This window comes from Sprattus sprattus (assembly GCF_963457725.1).
Source record: "Sprattus sprattus genome assembly, chromosome: 10".
Classification (NCBI taxonomy): domain Eukaryota; kingdom Metazoa; phylum Chordata; class Actinopteri; order Clupeiformes; family Clupeidae; genus Sprattus; species Sprattus sprattus.
The window spans coordinates 4,804,985-4,832,484 of record NC_137908.1 but is presented as its reverse complement, the minus strand read 5'-3'; the positions used below and the strand labels follow the sequence as shown (position 1 = coordinate 4,832,484).

The window sequence follows — 27,500 nt, the reverse complement described above, 5'->3', positions numbered from 1 at the left end:
TAGCAATAGTTATAATACATTAAGACCTGTGCGACCCTTTTGCACAATATTTTCACTTATAACTAATGCCATTATTTGAATGCGTACATTTGAACAAAAAAAAATCTTCATAAAATCTCATTATTATTTCAGGTGGATTATCATCAAAAGTTTGGAAAGATTTTCCGCATGAAACTTGGTTCTTTTGAATCAGTGCATATCGGTGCGCCCTGCTTGTTGGAGGCGCTGTACAGGAAAGAGGGAAACTACCCCCAAAGACTGGAGATCAAACCGTGGAAAGCCTACCGAGACCTTCGGGACGAAGCTTACGGTCTTCTCATCCTGTAAATATGTCTTTCTGTACCCGTTTAGTGTTTAGTGATGTTAATAGATTTGTTTGAATATGCGAAATGACTCCTTGACACCCACACAGGGAGGGGAAGGACTGGCAGAGAATGCGGAGCGCGTTCCAACAGAAACTGATGAAACCGACAGAAGTGATGAAACTCGATGGCAAAATCAACGAGGTCAGTCAGAGCGGAGTTTCTAACTTTTGTCGCATGTATCCATAATGGCTTGCATGGAGGAGAAATCAAATAACGTTTATCGTTTTTTCCCCCTCACAAACAGGTCCTTGCAGATTTCGTCAAACGGATTGAAGTAATTCGAAATAATGGGAAAATCACTGACTTATACTACGAACTGAACAAGTGGTCTTTTGAAAGTAAGTTTTATGGTCACACTTGTCGGCGATTGATTTAATGCTGTTACGCATTTAAAGCATACATTTACGTTTCAATTTAGGGGCATTCTCTTCCAGATAGGAAGACATATAAGCACAAATACTCTAACTGTCAATTTCCATTTCAGCTATTTGTTATATTTTGTACGACAAGAGGTTTGGACTTCTTCAAGAACACGTAAATGAAGAGGCGATGGATTTTATCGCAGCGATAAAAACGGTGAGTGATGACGCGTTTTTACCACAATCCTGTAATCCGTGGAATGTTTACGCTGTCATTCTGTGCAGAGTGCAGACCCCGGAGAGACCGGGAACAGTTGTAACAAGGAGACAGCTTTAACATGCTTAACTGCTCGGCTCTTGTGTAGTTTCGTTATGTGATAAAAACTCAGACAAACGTGTTATGGCATCAGCAAGCTACGTTTAAAATGCCATCTTGTTGTCTATATCTGTCAAAAGTTATTGACAGAAGTCGTTTTTAGATGCAAAAATGTAAGATTCTGCCTGAACAGTCGATGCGTTTTGACAGGAACCAAGTAACAGGTGGTTGTGACCAGTGATTTTCGATCTAGATGCTAGTATACTGACTAGCTGCATAAAATGTGTTTTATTCAAATCATCGTGTCAAATGTTAGGAGAGGTCGGTTGGGGACAAATGAACACGCAATCAATCGGTTACAATCAGCTTGCGCATGATTGAAAATGAAATAGTCTATCCACTTCTGCTTGCAGTTACACTGTTATCACTGCATTGAGATGGACATATTGTGGACAAAGTAAGGCACGTGTTCTTAAAGTAACGAAGTAAATACAAAAACAATATGGTTATGTGTTGCGTATATGTTTAAATGAAAGCCGTCACCTCTTCCGAATTTTGCTACGAGACAAAACGAAATGTGTTTACAAAAAATAAACTGTACCCGGCCCCCCCTATCCCTGTCTGTGACACAGTCAGTTTGGAAGGCACGGAGCTTTTACTATGCTAAGTTCACCGAGTTCACTGAAATTGGATGTTTATGTTTGAACAAGGCTATTTGGTGTCACGATGTACCCTCCGACACTCATGTGGATGACTGTGGATTTTGGGTGAAGGACAAGTCCACAAATATAAAATAATAAATAAAGTCTAAATATTACGAAAAGAATTGTCTGGGGGTTTTATGATCCAGACGTAGAACTCTACTTGTATCGTATATGTGTGTGTGTGTGTGTGTGTGTGTGTGTGTGTGTGTGTGTGTGTGTGTGTGTGTGTGTGTGTGTATCATGCAGTTCACTCTCGAGTTTTGATTCATGCTGTTCTTCTCCCGCACACTCCGTAGATGATGAGCACGTTCGGCGTCATGATGGTGACTCCGGTGGAGCTTCATAAAAAACTAAACACCAAGACCTGGCAAGACCACACGGCAGCCTGGGACCGAATATTTGGCACAGGTAGGCTACTTAACGGCTCCTTACTGAAGTGACGTGTGACCTACAATCTGCTCTCATGATGTGCGCCTATCCAGTCAGGTACAGCGCCCGCTAGCTGTACACCAAGCGCTTCCCTCTCGTCTCATGTGTGCAGCTCGCCATGTGTTCCCGCAAGCGAGAGTCGTAGTAAACTGGATGACCTAAGGGATGAAACTGCTGCCAAATATTTGTAGTAGCAGGAGGGAGGAAGGGAGGGGAGGGAAAGGGCGGGTTTACGGGGAGAGGAGGGGGGGGGGGGGGGGGGGGAAGAGGGTCAAGAAAAGGAATGTAGATCCCGGGCTGCGCTACAGTTTGTTGTGCTACTTGCTGGCCACTGGTTGCCACCTGTCATACACACGCACGCACGCACGCACGCACGCACGCACACACACACACACGCACACACACACACACACACACACACACACACACACACTCACACACAAACACACAATTCACTTTCCCCTGCTGCTCCATGCTCAAAGTCAGACAGAAGTAAGACTTGTGCGTCAGTTACGCCTGCGCCCTCAGATCGTTTCAGTTTACTGCGTCACAATAGAATGTTTCATTGGGTAGAATGTAGGGGTGTGCACAGTTTTTTCAATAAGTAGTTGTTAGAGTTTTTTAGTCTACTATGGATTTTTTTTCTTGCAGTTTTTTAGTCATAACCAATTTGTATGCAGTGTTAATTGCCCCATTGTTAAATTCAACATGTCGAGATGTTTTGGCACATATCTTTTAAACAGATCACTGTAAAACATGGCACATCCTTTGACGTTGACACACACCTTTGATCCTTTTCAGCCAAAAGCTTGGGAAGTCACTTTTTTGTGCTAAAAAAAAAAGCGATACGAATGTGTTTGATAAACAAGCCTTTGGTCCTTTTTTTTTTTTTTTTTTTTTTACAATTTGTCTCCAGTGACTCTACATGTGTGTTCCTTTTAGAGCTTTTTAAGTATCTCTCCAAATATTGAAAGCTGCTATTTAATATTTCATATCTGATTCCTATCTAATCCTAATCAATTCGAATAGTTAGTTTGTGAATCAAAATCGAATCGTTAGTTTGTGTATCATGATCAAATTAAATCTGGGCCTCTGTGCCTATACCCAGCCCTAGTAGAATGCACTGAATATTTATCAGTAGTAATTAGTGGGCTTGTTATGTAACTGAACATTACAAGATGTACCAACAGTAACTGCATGTAACAGTTTGTAGTCTACAATAACAGCCTGTAACACTGTGTACTACAGCATGTATTCGCATGTAACAGTGTGTAGTCTACAGTAACAGCATGTAACAGTGTGTACTACAGCATGTAATAGCATGTAACAGTGTGTTACTGTGCAGTAACAGCATGTAACAGTGTGTACTACAGCATGTAATAGTATGTAACAGTGTGTTATTGTGCAGTAACAGCATGTAACAGTGTGTACTACAGCATGTAATAGCATGTAACAGTGTGTAGTCTACAGTAACAGCATGTAACAGTGTGTACTACAGCATGTAATAGCATGTAACAGTGTGTTACTGTGCGGTAACAGCATGTAACAGCGTGCACTACAGCATGTAATAGCATGTAACAGTGTGTTATTGTGCGGTAACAGCATGTAACAGCGTGCACTACAGCATGTAATAGCATGTAACAGTGTGTTACTGTGCAGTAACAGCATGTAACAGCGTGCACTACAGCATGTAATAGCATGTAACAGTGTGTTATTGTGCGGTAACAGCATGTAACAGCGTGCACTCTACAGTGGCAGTGGCATTGATTTCCTCATTGAGAAGGAAACGCGTGTTGCTAAGAGTCTGTTGTGTAACACACTTCTCATGTTTTCTCAGCTAAGCTGTACATTGACAAGAAGCTGAACAGACAAGGGCGCGAGAAGGAGGAAGATTTCCTCTGTGACATCTACCACCATAGTCACCTGACCAAGAAGGAGATGTACGCCGCCACCACTGAGCTCCAGATAGGAGGAGTGGAGACGGTTAGTAACACACACACACACACACACACACACACACTGAGCTCCAGATAGGAGGAGTGGAGAAGGTTAGTAACACTAACACACACACACACACACACACACACACACACACACACACACACACACACACACACACACACACACACACTGAGCTCCACATAGGAGGAGTGGAGATGGTTAGTAACACCGCACAGCAAACCATCTCTTACAGGAAATCACAATCACAGTGTCATCACCGAGCAACAACACTGACTAACATTGTATTCTCTCTCCTCTTTTCTTTCTTGCTTGCTCTCATTCTCCACTGCTTCCTTGTTCTCCCTCTCTTCTCTCTCTCCCTCTCTTCTCTCACTCTCCCTCTCTTTTCTCTCTCTCCCTCTTTCTCTCTCTGTGTCTCTTGCCCTCTCTCTCTATTTTGCTCTCATTCACCACTGCTTCCTTGCCTCTCTCTCTCTTCTCTCTCTCTCCCTCTTTCTCTCTGTCTGTTTTGCTCTCATTCTTCACTGCCTCCTATCTGTCTTTCTCTCTCTCCCTCTCTTCTCTTTCTCTCTCCTTCTTTCTTTCTCTGTCTGTTTTGCTCTTATTCTCCACTGCTTCCTCTCTGTCTCTCTCTTTCTCTCTCTCTCTCTCTCTCTCTCTCTCTCTCTCTCTCTCTCTCTCTCTCTCTCTCTCTCTCCGTGTCCATCTTTGTTTATTCTACAGACGGCCAATAGCATGCTCTGGGCTGTTTTCAACCTCTCCCGAAACCCCGGTGCTCAGGCGAAGCTTCTGGAGGAGATCCAGACGGCCGTGCCCGCGGGACAGATCCCCACCGCCGAGCACATCAAGAACATGCCTTACCTCAAAGCCTGCCTCAAGGAGTCCATGAGGTACGTCACCCTCACACCCAGACAGCCAGACGTCGACTCTGACACAGATAAAAGCCACGGGGAGGTTTCCCAAAAGCCTGAGCGACGTAAACAACTACCATCATTCTAGATGACAGGACAGAGAGACTATTTCAACACACTCTCTTCTCTCTCTCTCTCTCTCTCTCTCTCTCTCTCTCTCTTCATCACTCCATCATCACTCACTCTCTCTCTCTCTCTCTTCATCACTCCATTATCACTCATTCTCTCTCTCTCTCTCTTCATCACTCCATCATCACTCACTCTCTCTCTCTCTCTCTCTCTCTATCTCTCTCTCAGTTACCACAGTAGTTGCTCAATTTCACTTTTGGGAAACACAGTTCTTGGGCCAGCCAGACCCTAATTGACCTCATAGTGGAAATGCGTCATGGGTGAGGAGCCCCGCTGAGGTCTCCCTCCCCTCCCCTCCTCTCCCCTCCTCTCCCCTCCTCTCCCCCGTGTGTGGCTTCCATGCATGGATACCTCCGTATAACAATCACACAGTCAGACATGAAAGCAATGCCCCCAGAAGAACTCTCAAACGGGGCTTATATTCCAAGCCTGCGCTGGGAATGTTTGTGGTGTTTGTGCGGGATTAGAGGTGCCACACTCCTGTAGGCATTCATCCTCCTCATTCCATAATGTTCCTAACGCTCAGGGGGCTTATACACACACACACTCTCTCTCTCACACACACACACACACACACACACACACACACACACACACACACACACACACACACACACACACACACAGATACACACACAGACACACACACAGACACACACACACACACACACACACACGCACGCACGCACACACACACACACACACACACACACACAAACTCACTCACACTCACAAATGCACACACACACACAAACTCACTCATTCATTCTTCAGCAATTAAACAGTTTTTCTCATATTTACAGGCTCACACCCTCTGTGCCCTTCACCAGCCGTACCCTGGACAATGAGACCATGCTGGGGGACTACACGCTGCCCAAAGGGGTAAGGGACTCCAGTACGACACCCTACCTGTAAACTATAGCTCCCCCTAAGGGTGACGGAGTGGTACTGCACTCTGCACTACAAAACAAGATAATGTTCAAGTACATTTCAGAGACCTTTTTCTTGGGAGCTACTCTCACGAATGCAGAGTTGTGACATTTTTTTTGTCAAATGTCAGTACATACTCCTTTCCCTACCTTCAGATTTCTCTCTCCACCCTTAACCCTTAACAGCGTAAACTACACTCTTCATGGTTCAGACACTGGGGTCTATAAAGTGCCTTCAGACAATTGTATTGTTTTGGCGTATTATAAAATTGAATTGAATTGAATTGAATTGAATTGAATTGAAGTGAAGTGAAGTGAAGTGAAGTGAAGTGAAGTGAAGTGAAGTGAAGTGAAGTGAAGTGAAGTGAAGTGAAGTGAAGTAAAGTAAAGTAAAGTAAAGTAAAGTAAAGTAAAGTAAAGTAAAGTAAAGTGAAGTGAAGTGAAGTGAAGTGAAGTGAAGTGAAGTGAAGTGAAGTGAAGTGAAGTGAAGTGAAGTGAAGTGAAGTAAAGTAAAGTAAAGTAAAGTAAAGTAAAGTAAAGTAAAGTAAAGTGAAGTGAAGTGAAGTGAAGTGAAGTGAAGTGAAGTGAAGTGAAGTGAAGTGAAGTGAAGTAAAGTGAATTGAATTGATTTACTTCTTGAATAAGTAATCTTTTATGTATTTTAATGTATTTCTATTGAAGTGATTGTTCATGTGTGTGTGTGTGTGTGTTTGTATCCTATACTTACGTTCTGCATTCTGCATTCACACAGACGGTTCTAGTGATCAACAGCCAGGCTCTAGGTTCCAACGAAGAGTACTTTGACAACGGGAAGCAGTTCCGCCCGGAGCGCTGGCTCGAGGGCAAGAGCTCGATCAACCCTTTTGCCCACGTGCCCTTCGGCATCGGGAAGAGGATGTGCATCGGCCGCCGCCTGGCTGAACTACAGTTGCAGCTGGCACTATGCTGGGTAAGGACAAACCTCCACCTTAAAATATTATTAATATTAATAATATTAATAATAATAACAATAATGACAATAATCATCATAATCATAATACTAATAATAACAATAATAATAATAATAATTAGAATACATTTTTATTTTTAACGCACTCTTCATTCAGCTTTTACACTAGCGCCTGGTGTGCTTCACTTTAAGTGTGCTAACCTTACGCTAGAGTGACGTCTTGCTCGCTCTCTAAAAAAAACACATTTTAACACTAACCCCCCCCCTGTGTAACAGCTGGTACGTGACTATGAGATCGTGGCAACGGACCAGGAGCCTGTAGAAGCGAACCACTTCGGGACCCTGGTGCCCAGCCGTGAGCTTCCTGTGGCCTTCACGCGACGCTGAGGTGAACAGACTCTACTATACACTCCATCTCACTCGACAGGCCATACTATACTGCAAAGAGTTATTCGTTTTATAGTCAGTTGTATATGCAACAGAACTGACACTCGACAGGCCATACTATACTGCAAAGGGTTATTCGTTTTATAGTCAGTTGTATATGCAACAGAACTGACACTCGACAGGCCATACTATACTGCAAAGGGTTATTCGTTTTATAGTCAGTTGTATATGCAACTGAGATGACGTAGGGTATTATTACAGTGAAGTCCATTGGTTTGGTTGGCTAAAGGGTTCGCTGAGCGATTCAAAATGTATACTTTCCCTGTCCTGTATTCGCTTTTTAACATTAAATGCCTGCTACTGACTGTTTTAATGAATATATGTCAACACAGTAATGGATGTAAATATCTCTGTCAGGTGTTTGTCCACCTGACATCTTGTCATTTTTAGTCCAAATTGAAGGTAGTTGATTCATGTTCTCACTCACAGTACATTAACCAGAGTTTTTATTCTTTTGAATCTTCTACACAGGGGGGGATCCACTTCAAGCCAATGACTCCTACAGTGCAAGAAGCCTCAACATGCTGCTATATGACTTCAGTTTTCCTCGCATATATACCTCATGTCATGTATTCATGCATATCTTATTCTATATTAACTGTAATGATTAGTTATTGACCAAATCGTCAGTCATGCAGACATACTGATATGGTCTCCCATGGTGACTGCTTCTAACTACCTTGTAGTTATGACTTTGTCTTTTGATAGTCGCAATGAAATGCGATAATTTCTATGCATACACTAAGATATTTCTATGTATACACTAAGATATTTCTATGTACAGTATATAACTTATAAGTATTCAGTAAATGTATCTAATGAGAGCACAGTATTTTATGTATATAGATGTAACATATTCTCATTTATTTATATATTCAAATAAACCTTTTCTATTTGTTATTTGCGTTTGTGCCTTGTTGTTTAGCAGTGTAACCATAACTCTTCATTTATGACATTGTTTCATAATTTTACATTATTTCAGAATATGTCATCAAATATGCTATGGTATGTCTATGGTCTGTGACCTTTCAACTTGTTTTCGATTTGTTATCTCAAAATGACCTTGTCTCTTTATCTAGTTATCATCTTTAATCTTTTACGGCCGACTGAATCTGCAGTAACATGCACTGTGGTTTTCAAACAAACAGCATTTGACCATTTCAGGAATTTGAAACACCTCTTAGTAGTTAAACGTGGGAAAGTATGTGTTTTGTTTTAAACTTAATAGATGCCACTCAACACAAGATTATATCTGACAGGTCAATGCAAATCTATTACATGACAGGTGGACAGCCTCCAAATCATACAGGCCCTATCCAACACTCCATCCCGGAACCCCAACTTAAATGCAACTCTTTGCTCTGATGCCACCTACTGGTGGTTATGGAGACATTCTTTAGTCCTCCCTGTGCGTTCTCTCTCATCTGTAGAAACGGATTGACCTCCCCCCCTCCCCCCCTTTGTTTTTCTAGTCTGGAACATGCAGTTCTGTGTGCATTAATTAGTAACTGGTGTGTGTACGCCTTGGCAGGCAGGTACTCCCTGTGTCTCAGATGCTAATGACAATAGACCCTTTATCAACAGAGTCGACATGCGTCACTAACACCTGTCACGCAATACATTTGCATTGCCTTGTCAGATAAAATCTTGTGTTGAGGGCCATCTATTAAGTTCAAAACAGAATCACAAACATTCTATCCCACTTTGAACTATATGATTCACAATTCCCTTCTCTTGACGGGTCAGAAGTTTATTTGTGTATATTAGCAGATCCCAATAAAAAAAAAGGTCATATGTTACGTTAACCTTATATCCTAATGTGAAAATGATCACAAATTATGATTTATCCACTTAAACACCAATCATTTTGCCAAGTTTTAAATAAGTAGCTTGCTTCTGGCTATCGAAAGCACACCGTTATAACTCAGTCTTTTTGTTATTATCACAGCATACGCACTCAGTAACTGCGTAAAATAGGCTACAGGTGTTATATTAGGGATCCACCTGATGGCTGTTATTGGTAGTGTCCACCTGACATCTTTGCAAACGGTTTTATTTATTGCAACAGACAAGCATAATATGTGTAAAATAACTCAGCGAAATGATTAATCCTAACGAGCATATTCTTGAGTTAGGCCAATCGGTGGATTTTTCACTGCATGATTCACATTCTCAGGGAAAAAAACGGTCAAGTTATTCTCTAGAACAGACTGCCGTTCTACTGATATAGGTAGTGCACGTCTGTGAAGGTGTAGCCTAATTCACAGAATGACTGAAAGTATTGCGTGCTTGGCTACCGCAAATGTGCACAAAGGCGAGGTGCACCTACTGTTTCGGTTAAACATCCTTTCTTTTCAAACAGGAAGTTGCTGTACGTTTTTTTTCTCGCACTCGCTCTCAGTGTCGCGCGCTTGATCCATATTCCGTGCAATTTGCTCTTGGATGCACGACTTTTGTAACTATCAGACGAAACTCTTCTTGGACTTTAACAACAGATCATTTTTCTTCGATGTAAATCGATAAGCCGTTGTGACTTTGAGGATACCTTGATATATTACAATTCCTGTTATTTAGGCTACTCGTTATTTATTCAGCTTCACCCAGAAGCGTAAAAAAACTATTGGAAAGGGACAAATGAATTCAATCTATTATGAAGGGGACCCCCCAACATCGGGGATCCCCGACGACCTGTCGCAAGGCAATGGCCAAGAAGAACTCGACTTTCGCCACCTGTTTCTCTACAACCCGCCAGGAAACGATGAGGATGAACAAGGTTGGTGCGGGCTTCATTTTTACGAAGTTAGAAGATCATCGGTATAACCAGGGCTACATAGCTGGCAGATGGGTGCTGCATGTAATAAAACCATAAGCCATATTGAACGATTAGTGTGTAATTAGGAGGGCCATAACCAACTATTTGTACACTTTAAGAGAGTAAGGGGTGTCGTTAACAGGTAGATAGATAGCAGGGGCGGACTGGCAACAGCACTCCGGGAATTTGCTGTCAAGTGGCCCTATTTTGATTTGCCAAATTCGAACTGACACAACATGTTTATCGATCAACGCAGCATTCATTATTTTTTTTTGTGTTCATATGGATGATATGTAAAACGATTCACCTAATTTTAGAATGTTTTCCTCATCAGTTCAAATGAAAAGTTTATATAAAGGTCCCTGCAAAGATGTCTTCCTCCAAACTTTTCACGTCCGACTCAGGTTCATCTGTTCGTTAAAAACTGATAAATCAGACATAATTTGGCCTGTCTGACATGAGCATCAAATATTATGCTGTATTAATCAATGGATTGGCCAACGTTAACCTAGGCAAACCCTGGTGTGCTGTATTACGCTATACTTTTCATTCATTTGACTTCTTGCGTTGCAACAATACATAAACGTTCGCATACGCGTTGATGTTCATTTGCAGTCTGCTCTATTTCACTCAGTTAAATCATATCAGTCAGTGGTGCACCTCTTAATGGATATGTGCCTGTTCCTGCTCCCTCTTCCTCAATCCTTAAATCTCCAAGCAGTCCATTTTCATTATCTCATAGTTCACCAATTTAACCAATTAACACTTTATTTTTACGCATTTACAGTCGATCAAAGCCGATGACCCGTTTTTCATTCACGTTGGAGCGTTTAAGATGTACCGTTACTTTAAACGTTTGAGCACTCTCCGACTAGTTCAATCTTGGAAATGGTTAAACCTGGCCCCTGGCATTGAAACCCCAGTTCGAAAGTTTAAGATAAACCTTATTGTTTTTATTTACTTAGTTCTTTCAGCTAGTTCATAGCACCTAGCATGACACATCACCTGCTCCCTTCTCACTCTCTGATGCCTCGCCTCTCATATGAGGTGCAGCAGACTGAAATTTGCTGACTTTACGCGTCAGTTTTGTGGGGACTTTAAGTGAGCTTAAATCCGTCATGTGTTTTTAACTTATAATTTTTTTTTAACTTATAATTTTTACATTTTTATGACTGAATGTATGCTAGGCCTCTTAAGAGAGGAATATTTTTTTAACAAAAAAAAAAACTTTAGTCATTAGATGAATCAGTTCTGACATATATGTAAGAAAATAATCTGATGGAAGTAGGCTACATGTCCCTAATGTAGGTCTTAATTAGTTTGAGTCTGTGCAAAATACATATTAAGATTTTTGCTTCTTTTAACTTGTGGAATCTGTTATTGTGACTGTACTGTGAACATGTCAGGTAACACCAGTCTGACTGCATCCTCTCCAGTTTGTGCAGGGGGGGACCCACACGCCCAAGATGCCCAGGATGCTCTCAGCCCTGAGGCGTGCCTCCAGGAGAACCACACCCCTTACAGCCTGGAGTCCCTGTGTGACTCCCCGTACCACGCCGGGGCCTCCGCCACCGATGGCCTGTCCAGCTCGGAGGCCCACGACCTGGGGGAGTTCCTGGAGCACTCCCACCCCCTCCGCCCAGGAGGCCCGCGCATCGAGATCACGTACTCGGAGTTGCACCCCCACGACCACCCGCACACGGAGCCCCTGGACATCGGGCCGCGTCCCTGCCTCACCGTGCCCGGTTACTGCGACAGCAGCATTTACCGCGGCGGCGACGTGCAGTGCCTGAGCCCGGCCAGCAGCAACTCGTCCACCAGCTGGTCGGAGGCGTGCTCCCCGTGGACGTCCCCTTGCGTCTCCCCGACCGCGATCCCCGAGCTCTGCCCCCGCCTCCAGGGCCTGCACACGGCCGGATCCCCCCGCACCTCCCCAACCACCTCCCCACGGAACAGCATCACCGAGGAAACCTTCCTGGCCGGCCGGCGTTCCTCCTCGCCGCACCCGGGATCCCGCTCTGCCTCCCCCAAGGGCAAACGCACCTACGACCAGTACCAGAACCCCAGCCGGGTCGCCCCGCGCTCACGCAGCCCCTCGCCCCACCCGGACGAGCGGTTCGACCCGTCCGGGTTCAAGTCTGGACCGGCCGGTGCAGCTGGTGGGGGGCCCGGGTGTTTCGATGAGCTGGAGCTGGTCAGCACACTAAGTGGCAGCCTGCCCAAACCCGTGCCCACTAAGATGGTGCGTCCGAGCTTCGGGAGCGTGGTGTACCAAGAGAGCGGCCAGTCGGACGGCGGTGGCCTGCACTACCAGCACGAGGTGAAGGCGGAGCCGGCCGTGAGCCTGGAGACGTTCTACGTCATCCCTTCCGCCTGGCCCGGTCAGATGGCCCACGGAGTGTGCAGGTAGGCAGAGAGAAGAGTGTGTGTGTGTGTGTGATATGTGTGTGTGTGTGTGTGTGTGTGTGTGTGTGTGTGTGTGTGATATGTGTGTGTGATATGTGTGTGTGTGTGTGTGTGTGTGTGTGTGTGTGATGTGTGTGTGTGTGTGTGTGTGTGTGTGTGTGTGCCCTCGAGTATGATCACGGTCACTGTGTTGTCCTAGTTATGTGTGGTGTTAATAACCAGACCGAGTGTTAAAGAAAGATGATTTACCGATATGAAGGAGGCAATTATACAACTGTACTGTTCACGCACACGCGTGCTCTGCTCTGCATGAACACCCAACCTGCGCATGCCTGTAGGGGAGTCATGCCATACGTCACTTTTGTGATCATGTTATATCTCATAAACATTACAGTCACGGTTGAGTCACAACAAAGCAGGTGGTCGCTGTCAGTCAGAGATTGTGTTTCAGATCACACCTCTCACACACACACACACACACACACACACACAGCCACAAATCACTTCAGCCGAGTCACACACACCAGCTGTGCCTGCTTCTGGGGATTGGTTTGTCACTGGGTGCATGACATCATTAAACCTCTCTGTCGCCGAGTCACAAGTGAGGCGAAGCCTGCGTGAGCTCCGTCTCTAAACACACACCTCCAGATAAAACATGACAGCCAGTGTGAGAACTAATGGAGCTATATACAAGCTAATGTCCTTTCAAGAAAAATAACAGAAATAGAAATAATTCTAGTCCAGTGCACTTCTCGCATTCACCGTCTGTTCTTGTGATATCAGGTGAAAAAATAAAATGCCACGAATTGTGTCACTTACTCCAAGTAGCAGCCCATAGGTTGAGTATGAAGTATGAGCCGCATGACGTTTCGGTTTCTGGCTAATTTGACCATGGGGAACAAAACTAGGGTGCTGTCATTTACTTTTACCCGAGCGAACATCAAGATTTTTTCCATCTGTATCTGCATCTGTATCTCAGCTTCTGAAGGACATAGACACTTGAATTTGGTCTCAAAAAGACCGGAATACAGAAGTTTATGTATGCACTATGAAGGTTTCTAACTTCTAAAACCTTTACAGTTGACTGGTGCTAAGAAACCCATTCATGATGATTCTGGATGCAATCTAACAGCTTTATACTGTATATACAAGCTAATGTCCTTTCAAGAGAAAATAACAGAAATAGAAATAATAGAAAAAATGTGTCATTCTAGTCCAGTGCACTTCTTGCATTCACGGTCTGTTCCTGGTGACAAAACAAAATGGCACGAATGTGTCACTGCAGTACACTGGTGCCAATGAACCCTTTTATCATGATTGTGGATGCCCCCTCCATTTCTGCCTTCAAGACAGTCTAGTCTAAAAACCCACTTTTACTCCCTGGCCTTCCTTTCCCCCTAACTGTTAACCTCCTGTTCTTGTCTATGTGGGGTGCCCTTATTGCACTTTGTATTTGATATTAGGACTTATGGTCAATTTGTATGGTTATATTGTATTATTTGCCTTTTATTGACATTGTACAGCACTTTGGTCAGTGTATGCTGTATTTAAATGTGCTCTATAAATAAAACGTACTTACTAAACTTACTTGCAATCTAACAGAGATCCATGCGTTTACCCCCCCCCCCCCCTCCAGTGCTCCAGTGACCCCCCTGCCCTCGCTGGAGTGGCCCCTGCGCAGCAGCACGGAGCACCTGGAGCTGCTGATCGAGGTCCAGCCCAAGACCTACCACCGCGCCCACTACGAGACCGAGGGCAGCCGCGGGGCGGTCAAGGCACCCACAGGAGGACACCCTGTAGTCCAGGTGAGACCCACAGGAGGACACCCTGTAGTCCAGGTGAGACCCACAGGAGGACACCCTGTAGTCCAGGTGAGACCCCCGGGGAACGGGGGAGCGAGCGACGGTGAGACAGAGAGCACTGGAAGGAGAGAAGGAAAGGGTGTGAGGACACTGAGACAAACAATAAGAGAGAGAGAGAGATGAACCGTTTGAAAAAGTGAGAAGAAGACAGAGATGAAGAGTCAGACAGAGATCAGAGGGGATTTTTTTAAATGGGGGGGAGGGGGGGGGGGGATGATGACAGAAACACGGCAAGATTTCAGGGAAAGAAAAGTTGTCGTTTCAGCATAGAAACACGTTCTAGCTTACTGTTGTTACAAGGACTTATTGTACATGTTTCATGTCAATGGTTTGGCAATATGAGTTTTAAAAATTGAAATTGAACTGAAATAGGAAGGAGAATAGTGAGCTTTACCAGAAAGGCAGTCAGAGAGAGAGAGCGAGAGAGAGACAGATAGCGAGAGCGCAACATGGGAGGTAGAGTGGGAGAACCAACCAAAGTGTGATAGAATGATACGTGGGAGAGATTGTTTTTTCCTGCTACTGCACCATGCATGAAATGACAGCAGAGTGAGTATGTAAATGAACCTCCTCCTGTCTGACCACTCGACCTGTTGACTGAGAAAACAGTATAGGACTGTGGCTCACGTTTGGCTTGGCCTTAGAAAAAAGAGTACAGGACTGTGGCTCACGTTTGGCTTGGCCTGATAGAAAAGAGTATAGGACTGTGGCTCACGTTTGGCTCAGCCTGATAGAAAAGAGTATAGGACTGTGGCTCACGTTTGGCTTGGCCTGATAGAAAAGAGTATAGGACTGTGGCTCACGTTTGGCTTGGCCTGATAGAAAAGAGTATAGGACTGTGGCTCACGTTTGGCTCGGCCTGATAGAAAAGAGTAGAGTACTCTGGCTCACGTTTGGCTCGGCCTGATAGAAAAGAGTATAGGACTGTGGCTCACGTTTGGCTCAGCCTGATAGAAAAGAGTAGAGTACTCTGGCTCACGTTTGGCTCGGCTTTGATGCGGAGCGGAGCTGATGGCTGGCTGCGCTCCATCAGAGTTGGGCTGGACCCTACTGCAATCAACAGTCTGGGTCAACTCACTCACTTCCAGTCTCTCCCCAACCCTGTGTGTGTGTGTGTGTGTGTGTGTGTGTTTCAATACACACACACACACACTCACTCACTGCCAGTCTCTACCCAACCCTGCCCAAGGCTCACTCTCTCTTTCTCTCTTACGTACTCATATGCACACACTCTCTCTCATACATATACAAACACACACACACACACACACTCCCTCTCTCGCTCTCACTCTCTTACACACTCACATGCACACACTCTCTCTCATACGTACACAAACACACAGACACATATTCACACACACACACTCCCTCTCTCCCTCTCTCTCTTTTACACACTCACATACAAACACACTCTCTCTCTCTCTCATACACACACACCCTCCCTCTCTCTCCCTCTTTCTTTCTCTGTCAGATAAGGTTTTATTGGCTGGGTGACCGTGTGTGTGTGTGTGTGTGTGTGTGTGTGTGTGTGTGTGTGTGTGTGTGTGTGTGTGTGTGTGTGTGTGTGTGTGTGTGTGTGTGTGTGTGTGTGTGTGTGTGTGTGTGTGTGTGTGTGTGTGTGTGTGTTGGCTGTTAATGGTTCTTTTCAGTAGATCTCTGATAGGCCCCTTCCTTGTGCTTTTAATAGACACAGGAGAGTTGTCCATATTGTCGGGTAACTCCAACACATCCTTTGCACTGAGTAACTACTGGGTATAAAAATACAAAATGAATACCTTTGTTTGTAAAAAATTATGTGTTTGCCTCAAGTAAAGAGAAAGTAAACAGAAAAATGTATATTTGGTTACTAATTACCATTGCACACAATACTCAATACCCAATTGTTGAAATACCCTAAAATGGTAATGAGCACATAACCGACTTATAGATTTTCAGATCTATAAAGAGTTATAAAAACTAAGGATGTAAACATTTTCAAAAGGCAGAAGTCAGTTTAAGTAATGTTGTAGGAATTCATGTTCAGAGTTTAAAGAAACTGAGCTCTCCTTGTAGGCCAATTAATACCCTGTTAAAGTTTGTTTGAGTTGAGTTAGAGCGGAGTTCAGTTTTTCAAAACATTTCCATTAACATTCATCACATCAGTAGAATTCAAAATAAACTATGGATACTTTTGAATTGCTTTGCTTTGACAAAATGCATTTATTGACCACATTCAGTCAATGTTCACCACCAGTAAAGAACTCAGTACAACTGCAGCAAATGTTGCAGACATTTAGATACTCTGTTCAAAAAGTTATCTTTCAGTTCTAAACCTGACAAAGTATGCAGAACTGTAAAAGGACATACGCTGAAAAAATGGAACAATTTGCTTGAAATAAGTGGATTATTCTGATTTTAGTTTTTTATTCTTTTTTTTTTTTGGTTTGCTACTATCTATACCAGAGTGGTCATATTTGCGTTGAAAAGTACATGTATTATACAAACTATACATGTCTCTGAGGAGAACTGTCCACTATTGCTGCTCTTTATGTAAATCATGGACTATAGAATGGAACTACAATACATTTACCACACGCAATAGTGGTCTCTACAGCATTGTGACAGGAAAACCAACATATCAAAAGGCTTGTTCTTTGGTGTCATGGTGTCATGACCTGAAATCTGTGTGGGCTGTGGGGGATTATAGGGCTGGGTAAAATGTGCTTGAGGTTTTTTTTCTAAAGATTCGTAGCAAGGGAGACTGTGGCAATACATGTGCAACTCATAAACATTTGGCACCAAATCCCACCGGGCATCATTATAGCTACAGTAGACATCTATCTAGTGCTGGTGTCTTGTGTTGTACTTTCACTTACTGCCAGTGGTGTAGTGGTCCCTGGAGAAGTGGGTATACTCTTATTTATTTTTTTAAGCAGCCAATACAGCACAGGATAAACGCCCTGTTTAGAGAAGTGGGCATACACAATGCTGACTGAAAAATAAGTGGGTATACTCAGTATACCTGCGTATACCCTGGCCTACACCACTGCTTACTGCACTGGAAATGAAAAAGCATTGTGAGCACATTTAAGGCACTGTAGTACACCACAGAACATGTAGCATGTCATGCGAACTGAGAGAGCTGTCATGACGTATGTTGCAACAGTTCGGATTGATTAGTTTGGTCTTACAGTATGTATTGTAAAGATGCATTTTTTTTGTAACAATATGGGAAAATAGAGGATACAGCAACACGTAACATATGCATTTTGCAATGCAAGTTGTTTGTGTTTTTAGTTAATTGGATTTTGAGTGACACAGTAATCATGCTTGGCAAGCACATGCTCTATAGTTAGAGCAGTATGAAGGCCCTGTGGGGCCCTGTGTTGCATTCTGGGAGTTGTAGTGTTGTTTGGCTTAGGGTGTGGTGGCCTTCCTGCAGATGAAAGATTGACAGAATGAAGAGCATTCTAGAAAAGCCTCTGTCCCGCCCTCATTCTACCCGCCCACATGTGCCAATGTTCACAAAGCCATCACTGTAGTCCCTCACACATCTCAGGTCATTATGTATCCAAATTGAGAGTTTTTTCCTGCTTGTCAAACCGAAACTTTGTGAAGTGTACAGAGAGGCGAGAGTTTGAACAAATACGTTTCTTACACTTCTTAATGTGTAGCTATGGCTGAGTCATCAGGGCTATCGATTCTCAGCAATACTTTTCTTTTTTCTTTTGTTAGGTCACTTCACGTCACACAACTACGCTGCTCCTAAATGATCACGGTTATTATGACTTAAAATGAGTTAGTATTTGATAGTTCATACGGTAGTTATTAAGTTATTGTGGTTTAAGTTCCTTCTGCTGAGAATTTGAACCAAGTGTTCTCTAGGTTAAAAGGCCCATTCTCTGACTGCTCTGCCGATACCAAAGCATTTCAAATGAGCTCTGTTGACCGGGAAGTGTGATAGCTGTTTTTCATATGTACCCTGTCTACGTTTGTTTTTGTTCATGAATAAACTCTGTAAACATTACGGCAGCGTTTATGAAATGACTAGGCCACTGTGAAGAGTCATACACTGGGTTCACAGTGTTAGAATGGGCTTCACTTAAAGGTGCAATATACAACAATTATGCTTCAGGATTAGGGTTAGGATAAGCAGTTTAACCTTAAAATAACAGCTTAAAAAATATTGGGGCGCTACAATGACTTTTAATATGGAGAATTAAGTCCGTGCCAATGGCATAGCAGGGCCGATAGGCATATAACTGCGTTCTGTAGTTTTGCCTGCCGCAGCCCGCCGACCTGACTTTGATTACCTTCTGCCGATCTAGTAAGTAGCTTATTTGCCGTCTTGCTTAGTCTTGTGTTGCACATGATTGATGTTTGACTGTGTTAGGACAGTCGTTGAGTAACTAGTTTGTCATAATGTCAAAGTCAGCACATTTCAAGAGATTTCGTTAGTTTTAGCTGCTAGCATACCTTTAGCGAATAGCTATTAATCCTTAATGCACCTTTAAAGTAACACTATGCAATAATTTGACACTTTTTGAGCCATGTTATTATAGTCAACTAGTTTTGGTACCATCCTCAAATTCATTTTGATAGCATATGGTCATGTGAAGGACAGATAAACACCTGTGTCTTTCCCACTAGCCATCCAGGATATGCCCTATGTAGTTTTTAATACCTGGCTGGAATACCCTGCTAAAATTGGAGAACAGCATGATATTGCCAGCTATACTGCCAAAAGACACCAGTTAGTGTGTTGGCAAGCTTATATCAGTGTCAGCTGGGCTGTAGGTGGTGTTTGCAAGGTTTTTTGCATGCCTTTTAGGTAGTTAGATTGGTAGTTTTGGAATAGAACTCCTTAATGTTGCTTTAATGCTGAATTACAACATAACACATAATACAGACTGATGCTTGACTGGTATACAATATAATATGTACAAAATAATTATTGTATTGTTGCGTCCCTTGATCTATATGAAACATACAAATAGCATTTAGTATGGGGAACCGTAGTCTATATATAGTATGTACTATGCATCATAGATGCATCAACACTGTATATGTGTGTGGGGCGACAGTGGTACAGAAGTCGATTAATAATTAGAAGGTTGCTAGTTAGATTCCCTGTCGAAGCGTCCTTTAGCAACACTGAACCCCTAATTGCTCCTGATGTGCAGTGTGCCATCAGTTTAAATGTAAAATGTGTATCCTTGTAAGTCGCTTCGGATAAAAACGTTAGTTAAATGTAAATGTATATGTTTTCTATACAAAAAGTGTGTCACGTACTAGTCTGACTGTGTGTGTGTGTTTTGTCTCAGTTGCGTGGGTATTGTTCTAGTCTGACTGTGTGTGTGTGCGTGTTCTTTCTCAGTTGCGTGGGTATTGTACTAGTGTGACTGTGTGCGTGTGTGTTCTAGTCTGACTGTGTGCGTGTTCTAGTCTGACTGTGTGCGTGTTCTAGTCTGACTGTGTGCGTGTTCTAGTGTGACTGTGTGTGTGTTCTAGTCTGACTGTGTGTGTGTGTTCTAGTCTGAATGTGTGTGTGTGTGTTCTAGTCTGACTGTGTGTGTGTGTGTTCTAGTCTGACTGTGTGTGTGTTCTCTCTCAGTTGCGTGGGTATTGTTCTACTCTGACTGTGTGTGTGTTCTGTCTCAGTTGCGAGGGTATTGTTCTAGTCTGACTGTGTGTGTGTGCGTGTGTGTGTGTTCTCTCTCAGTTGCGAGGGTATTGCGGCCATGAGCCTCTGGCCCTGCAGGTGTTCATTGGCACGTCGGAGGAGCGCACGATGAAGCCGCACGCCTTCTACCAGGTGCACCGCATCACCGGCAAGACCGTCACCACGTCCAGCCAGGAGAGAATCATCAACGGCATCAAGGTCCTGGAGATCCCACTGGACCCCAAAGACAACATGAGGGCCGTGTGAGTGACACACACACACACACATACACACTTCAAAAAAGATACACACACGTACAGTACCAGTCAAAGGTTTGGACACACCTTTCATTTTTTTGAGAAGTGTTTTCTTTACTTTTATTGTTTTCTACATTGTAGATTTAATACTGAAGATATTTTAACTACAAAAGAACACATATGGAATGATGTACTTAACAAAAAAAGTGTTATCTACCATAGTAGAAAATAATAAAAGTAAAGAAAAAACTTCTAAAAAAATGAGAAGGTGTGTCCAAACTTATGACTGGTACTGTACAAACATTCACAGTACATACACAATATTTGCATTTATATTTGTCAGATCCACACAAACATTACTCTGCACAGCGCAGCTTTCAACATGCTCAGACCTGGTCTAGCTCTGCTCCTCAAGGTCATGGTTTACACTCAGACCTGGTCTAGCTCTGCTCCTCAAGGTCATGGTCTACACTCAGACCTGGTCTAGCTCTGCTCCTCAAGTTCATTGTCTACGTGGCCCTGCAGAGCTCGTGCTGGTGTGCCCTGCAGTATTGACTTATTTTTTGTTTGGAGCCTTGCTACTATCTATACCAGAGTGGTCATATTTGCGTTGAAAAGTGCATGTTTTATACAAACTATAGATGTCACTGAGGAGAACTATCCACTATTGCTGCTGTATATGTAAATCATGGACTATCAGTGACAGAAAGGGACCCAAGAATGCAACTACAGTCAATTTACCACACTCAGTAGTGGTGTCTACAGTACAGTATTGTGACAGGAAAACCAACAGGTCAAAAAGCTTGTTCTTTGGTGTCATGGTGGCTGCCACGTTATATCCAACAGTGGCCACAAATGGATATATTTATAATATAATAATATTTATTATTATTTGTGGGTCGCGTGGGTCCCACACCTTCCTATGATTCTATGCCTTTACATCACAACCAACCAGGGGTACTGGTACTCAGATCATTACACTGCAAATGGTTCTTCAGATACTGAATTAGTGTCTTTGTTGCCTGTCTGTTGTGTGGAGACAGACAGACAGACAGACACACACACACACACACACACACACACACACACACACACACACACACACACACTCACACACACACACACACACACACACACACACACATTTATTGCCTGTCTCTTGTGTGGTGACACACACACACACACACACACACACACACACACACACTCACACACACACACACACACACACACACACACACACACACACACACACACACACACACACACACATTTATTGCCTGTCTCTTGTGTGGTGCAGCATTGACTGTGCAGGGATCCTGAAGCTCCGCAACGCTGACATCGAGCTGCGGACGGGCGAAACGGACATCGGGCGCAAGAACACGCGGGTGCGTCTGGCCTTCAGGGTCCACGTGCCCCAGCCAGGCGGCCAGTGGGTCTCACTGCAGGTGGCCTCACAGATTATAGAGTGCTGTAAGTACCCATACTTATAGAACTACTATATATACATACTTATAGAACTACTATACAAACATACTTATATAACTACTATATTTTCATATACTTGTAGAACTACTATATGTACACATACTTATAGAACTACTATATGTACACATACTTATAGAACTACTATATGTACACATACTTATAGAACTACTATATGTACATATAGTTATATAACACATATATACATACACATACAGTATGTCCACTTGCTTACACATGTCCACTTCCTTAAACATGTCCACTTTCTTACACATGTCCACTTCCTTAAACATGTACACTTCCTTACATATGTAATTCCTTACACATGTACACTTACTTACACATGTCTGTGTGTGTGGTGCGTGTTTGTGTTGGTGTGTGTGTGTGTGTGTGTGTGTGTGTGTGTGGTGCGTGTGTGTTTGTGCTGGTGTGTGTGTGTGTTTGTGTGGTGCGTGTGTGTTTGTGTTGGTGTGTGTATGTGTGTGTGTGTGTGTGTGTGGTGCGTCTGTGTTTGTGCTGGTGTGTGTGTGTGTGGTGCGGTGCATGTGTGTTTGTGCTGATGTGTGTGTGTGTGTGTGCGTGTGTGTTTGTGCTGGTGTGTGTGTGTGTGTGGGGTGCGTGTGTGTGTGTGTGTGTGTGTGTGTGTGTGTGCTTGTGTGTGAGCAGCGCAGCGCTCTGCTCACGAGCTGCCCGCAGTGGAGCGCCAGGATGTGGACCACTGCTCGGTTCTGGGGGGGCAGCAGATGATTCTCACGGGCCAGAACTTCACGTCTGACTCCAAGGTGGTGTTCAGTGAGAAGACACATGGTGAGCGCTCGTTATGTCCGTCACACACACACACACACACACACACACACACACACACACACACACACACACACACACACACACACTCAAACACACACACACACACACACACACACACACACACACACACACACATACATCGGCATTAAGGGGACAGTCCCACATTGTAATTCAAATAATTCCTCTTCACGGTCACCTAGTTGTCCATTCTGTGTGTGTGCTGGCGTCTGTACAGACCTCACGGAATGGTAAATAAACTAAACGGTTTGGACTTTACCAAACTCTACTCCAGCCAATCAGCATTGTTTCAGGAGCATCGAAGGGAGGGTGTATTTGGCTAGTGAGATGACATATCAACAAACTTCCGTCGGAAATGCGGACTGCTCCTTTGAGACAGCTCCCAGGATGACGCTTGTGTGTAATGTGCCGCAGAAAAGCTGACTTGCTGTACGAGGAATGTATATATCACCATAATAACTCACTTTAAGTTCAAGAAGTAGGACTAAATAACTTTTAACTAATGAGACTTGTGTATATTTTCATCTACTGTGATTTTCATCTACTGTTCCAACACAGTGGGAGATACTTGCCTCTGAGATGGTCTCTGTGCTTTTGGGACAGTTGGCTCTTTGGTGTCTTGGTTCAGTCACTATCCTGTGTCACCCCACGCTTCTCCCAAACGTCCAACAATGACTCATGACCTTGGGGGTAGACGTTAGTGTATGCGTGTCACCAGTTTATGGTTTTACGGGCAACGGAGTCGCCGTGTGGCTGGGCTGCTGGTCAGATTGGTGTTTGTGTGTGTGTGTGTTGTTGAATGAATCGTAGAAATGTGAACACGCCAGCCACAAGATTGATCCATATACTGATTATCATTTAACAAATGCATGCTTACTGAAATTGCTTGAGTCATGTTTAACAAACCTATATAATCTATGCTTGCTGAAAAACTGCTTTAATAGTGAACTATGCTTACATACTGTTGAAAAGAGGTTTTCAAGTGAATACCTTATGTAGAACAATGTATCTGTTATAATTTTGAGTGTCTTTAGAAATGTGCAAGGCAGACAAAAAAGGGAAGTGTCATTTGGGGCCCTGAGTGTCAGGAAATGTGTGGTCAGGTCAGTTGGAGGCGAACACATGCTGTTGGTGAAGATAATGAACACGTGTTTGTTAAAGTATGACATAGAGAAAAAAGGTACTGAGCAAGTCTAACAAAGTTTAGAATGTATTACCAAAAAAGGAGAGGGTTGTGACTGGAGAGGGCTGTGACTTGGGAGGAAGTAGACTGGGGATAAAAAGGGGAGACGCTGTGTGTTCGAGAGCTTTTTGTTCGTGAGCCTTAGAGCCTGTTTGCTGTTTGGAGCAGCAGAGCTTTTTGATTGACAATAAATTTAAAAGGTTTTTATTAACACCACAAATCCGCGTCTGCGTTTTTTCGATGGGTTGAGCTACCCCCGAGTTCGGGGCCACCTTGCCTCGTTCGCCGGCCAGGAACCGTGCTGTCACTTTGACAGGGTCGCCTCTAGAGGAGGTGAGACTATTGATGAGCGGCAGTGGTCGGACGGCCGTGTGACGGGGTAAGTGTTCACCTTTTCCTTTAAGGGAAAAGAATACAATAGTGGGGGCTAAGAGGGCTCCCTTGTTGTATGGTGACAGAGACTCAAAAAGGTGGAGCTATAAGGAGTGCCAAGATTTCCGAACTAGTCTGTACTAAATGTTAGTGACAAAGTGCCGTCTTAGTTAATTGTGAGAGCTGTCGAAAAGGCTCTCGGCGTCGAAAAGCAAACAATTAATTATTTCTTGGAGGTTACTAAAGGATACATTTAACAGTGTGTGTGTGTGTGTGTGTGTGTGTGTGTGTGTGTGTGTGTGCATGTGCGTAGGCCCCAGTCAGTTTGGTGGTGCCGGTTGGGCGCTGGACAGACCACAGACCTCCATTAGCATAGCATTAGCATAGCATTAGCATAGCATTTGTTTAAGGGTGTATTTTCAGACTCGTTTGCATGGCGGCAGAAAGCCTGCAGGGCGTCAGTGACAGTCGGGTCTACTTTGACTGTAGAGCGTGTGTGTGTGTGTGTGTGTGTGTCGTGTGTGTGTGTGTGTGTGTGTTCGTGTGTGTGTGTGTGTGTGTCGTGTGTGTCGTGTGTATGTACTAGCAATCGTGTCTCGCACGGCATGACATGACACGACACGGCTGAGCAGGAAGGGAGGAGAGAGAGGGCGGGCGAGAGAAAGGTACAGAGAGAGAGAGATGGAGGACGAGTGAGTGAGAGAGACAGAGAGAGAGAGAGAGAGAGGGAGGACGAGTGAGTGAGAGAGACAGAGAGAGAGAGAGAGAGAGGGAGGACGAGTGAGTGAGAGAGACAGAGACAGAGAGAGGGAGGACGAGTGAGTGAGAGAGACAGAGAGAGAGAGAGAGAGATGGAGGACGAGTGAGTGAGAGAGACAGAGACAGAGAGAGAGAGAGGGAGGACGAGTGAGTGAGAGAGACAGAGAGAGAGAGAGAGAGAGGGAGGACGAGTGAGTGAGAGAGACAGAGACAGAGAGAGAGAGAGGGAGGACGAGTGAGTGAGAGAGACAGAGAGAGAGAGAGGGAGGACGAGTGAGTGAGAGAGACAGAGACAGAGAGAGAGAGAGGGAGGACGAGTGAGTGAGAGAGACAGAGACAGAGAGAGAGAGAGGGAGGACGAGTGAGTGAGAGAGACAGAGACAGAGAGAGAGAGAGGGAGGACGAGTGCGTGAGAGAGACAGAGAGAGAGAGAGGGAGGACGAGTGAGTGAGAGAGACAGAGACAGAGAGAGAGAGAGGGAGGACGAGTGAGTGAGAGAGACAGAGACAGAGAGAGAGAGAGGGAGGACGAGTGCGTGAGAGAGACAGAGACAGAGAGAGAGAGAGAGATGGAGGACGAGTGAGTGAGAGAGACAGAGACAGAGAGAGAGAGAGGGAGGACGAGTGAGTGAGAGAGACAGAGACAGAGAGAGAGAGAGGGAGGACGAGTGAGTGAGAGAGACAGAGAGAGAGAGAGGGAGGACGAGTGAGTGAGAGAGACAGAGACAGAGAGAGAGAGAGGGAGGACGAGTGAGTGAGAGAGACAGAGACAGAGAGAGAGAGAGGGAGGACGAGTGCGTGAGAGAGACAGAGAGAGAGAGAGGGAGGACGAGTGAGTGAGAGAGACAGAGACAGAGAGAGAGAGAGGGAGGACGAGTGCGTGAGAGAGACAGAGAGAGAGAGAGGGAGGACGAGTGAGTGAGAGAGACAGAGACAGAGAGAGAGAGAGGGAGGACGAGTGAGTGAGAGAGACAGAGACAGAGAGAGAGAGAGGGAGGACGAGTGCGTGAGAGAGACAGAGACAGAGAGAGGGAGGACGAGTGAGTGAGAGAGACAGAGACAGAGAGAGAGAGAGGGAGGACGAGTGAGTGAGAGAGACAGAGACAGAGAGAGAGAGAGAGGGAGGACGAGTGAGTGAGAGAGACAGAGAGAGAGAGAGAGAGGGAGGACGAGTGAGTGAGAGAGACAGAGAGAGAGAGAGGGAGGACGAGTGCGTGAGAGAGACAGAGACAGAGAGAGAGAGATGGAGGACGAGTGAGTGAGAGAGACAGAGAGAGAGAGAGGGAGGACGAGTGCGTGAGAGAGACAGAGAGAGAGAGAGGGAGGACGAGTGAGTGAGAGAGACAGAGAGAGAGAGAGGGAGGACGAGTGAGTGAGAGAGACAGAGACAGAGAGAGAGAGAGAGATGGAGGACGAGTGAGTGAGAGAGACAGAGACAGAGAGAGAGAGAGGGAGGACGAGTGAGTGAGAGAGACAGAGAGAGAGAGAGGGAGGACGAGTGAGTGAGAGAGACAGAGAGAGAGATAGAGGGAGGGCAGGTGAGAGAGAGAGAGAAAGAGAAAGGGAGGATGAGTGAGTGAGAGAGAGAGAGAGAGAGAGATAGAGATAGTGCACAGAATTGCAAAGCAGCAGCATCACACCCTTTCCAGTTACACAAACCAGTTACCTGTCACCTAAAGACCAAAAAACAACACCAGACAGCACAGTGGTCTGCGTGGATGCTAGACACACAGACACACACACACACACACACACACACACACACACACACACACACACACACACACACACACTGCCTGCCAGCAGCCCCAAGTGGGTGAAGAGTAGTGGGAGAGGGGGAGGGGGGGTGGGGGGTGGATTTGCATGTGATTTTCCGCCGGCGCCCGGCTGATGCTTACTCCACTGTTTATTATGTTGTTGGAATGTTGTTATGTTGAGGTTTTACTGTCTTTTTTCAAGTTTAGAAAGTTAGAGTTGAACACAAACACCAGCAAAGACACAAACACAAACACACAAACACACACACACACACACACACACACACACACACACACACACACACACACACACACACACACACACACACACACACACACACATACACACACACAAAGCATATGAACAAACTTACACAAAAAGGGCATTATAGGTTGCTGTTGCAGTGGGCAGGAATGACTTCTGTAGCGGCCCTTATTGAAGTGGAGTTGAGAAGCCCTGCTGTCTGACTTCTGTAGCTGTGCTTATTACCATAGAGTTGAGAAGCCCTGCTGAATGACTTCTGTAGCTGTGCTTATTACCATAGAGTTGAGAAGCCCTGCTGAATGACCTCTGTAGCGGTGCTTATTACCATAGAGTTGAGAAGCCCTGCTGTCTGACTTCTGTAGCTGTGCTTATTACCA

The 27,500-nt window shown here is 44.5% G+C and overlaps 2 protein-coding genes across 2 annotated transcripts in view; both read left to right on the top strand.

Moving 5' to 3' along the window:
- The window catches only part of cyp24a1 (cytochrome P450, family 24, subfamily A, polypeptide 1), an 8,764-nt gene extending 419 nt beyond the window's left edge, over positions 1-8,345 (top strand). Inside the window, exons 2-12 of the mRNA XM_080845901.1 lie at positions 133-323; positions 413-506; positions 610-703; positions 850-941; positions 2,041-2,152; positions 4,011-4,156; positions 4,859-5,025; positions 5,979-6,057; positions 6,856-7,053; positions 7,330-7,441; positions 7,972-8,345. Coding sequence (XP_080702027.1) covers positions 133-323; positions 413-506; positions 610-703; positions 850-941; positions 2,041-2,152; positions 4,011-4,156; positions 4,859-5,025; positions 5,979-6,057; positions 6,856-7,053; positions 7,330-7,440 — 1,284 coding nt within the window. The 3' untranslated portion in view covers position 7,441; positions 7,972-8,345. The remainder of the gene's footprint in view (positions 1-132; positions 324-412; positions 507-609; positions 704-849; positions 942-2,040; positions 2,153-4,010; positions 4,157-4,858; positions 5,026-5,978; positions 6,058-6,855; positions 7,054-7,329; positions 7,442-7,971) is intronic.
- A 1,789-nt stretch (positions 8,346-10,134) lies between these two features.
- The window catches only part of nfatc2b (nuclear factor of activated T cells 2b), a gene marked incomplete at both ends in the record, with an annotated part of 26,873 nt that continues 9,507 nt past the window's right edge, over positions 10,135-27,500 (top strand). The window contains 6 exons of the mRNA XM_080845845.1: positions 10,135-10,273; positions 11,749-12,718; positions 14,355-14,523; positions 20,282-20,484; positions 21,779-21,951; positions 22,630-22,770. Of these exons, the coding sequence (XP_080701971.1) occupies positions 10,135-10,273; positions 11,749-12,718; positions 14,355-14,523; positions 20,282-20,484; positions 21,779-21,951; positions 22,630-22,770 (1,795 nt within the window). The remainder of the gene's footprint in view (positions 10,274-11,748; positions 12,719-14,354; positions 14,524-20,281; positions 20,485-21,778; positions 21,952-22,629; positions 22,771-27,500) is intronic.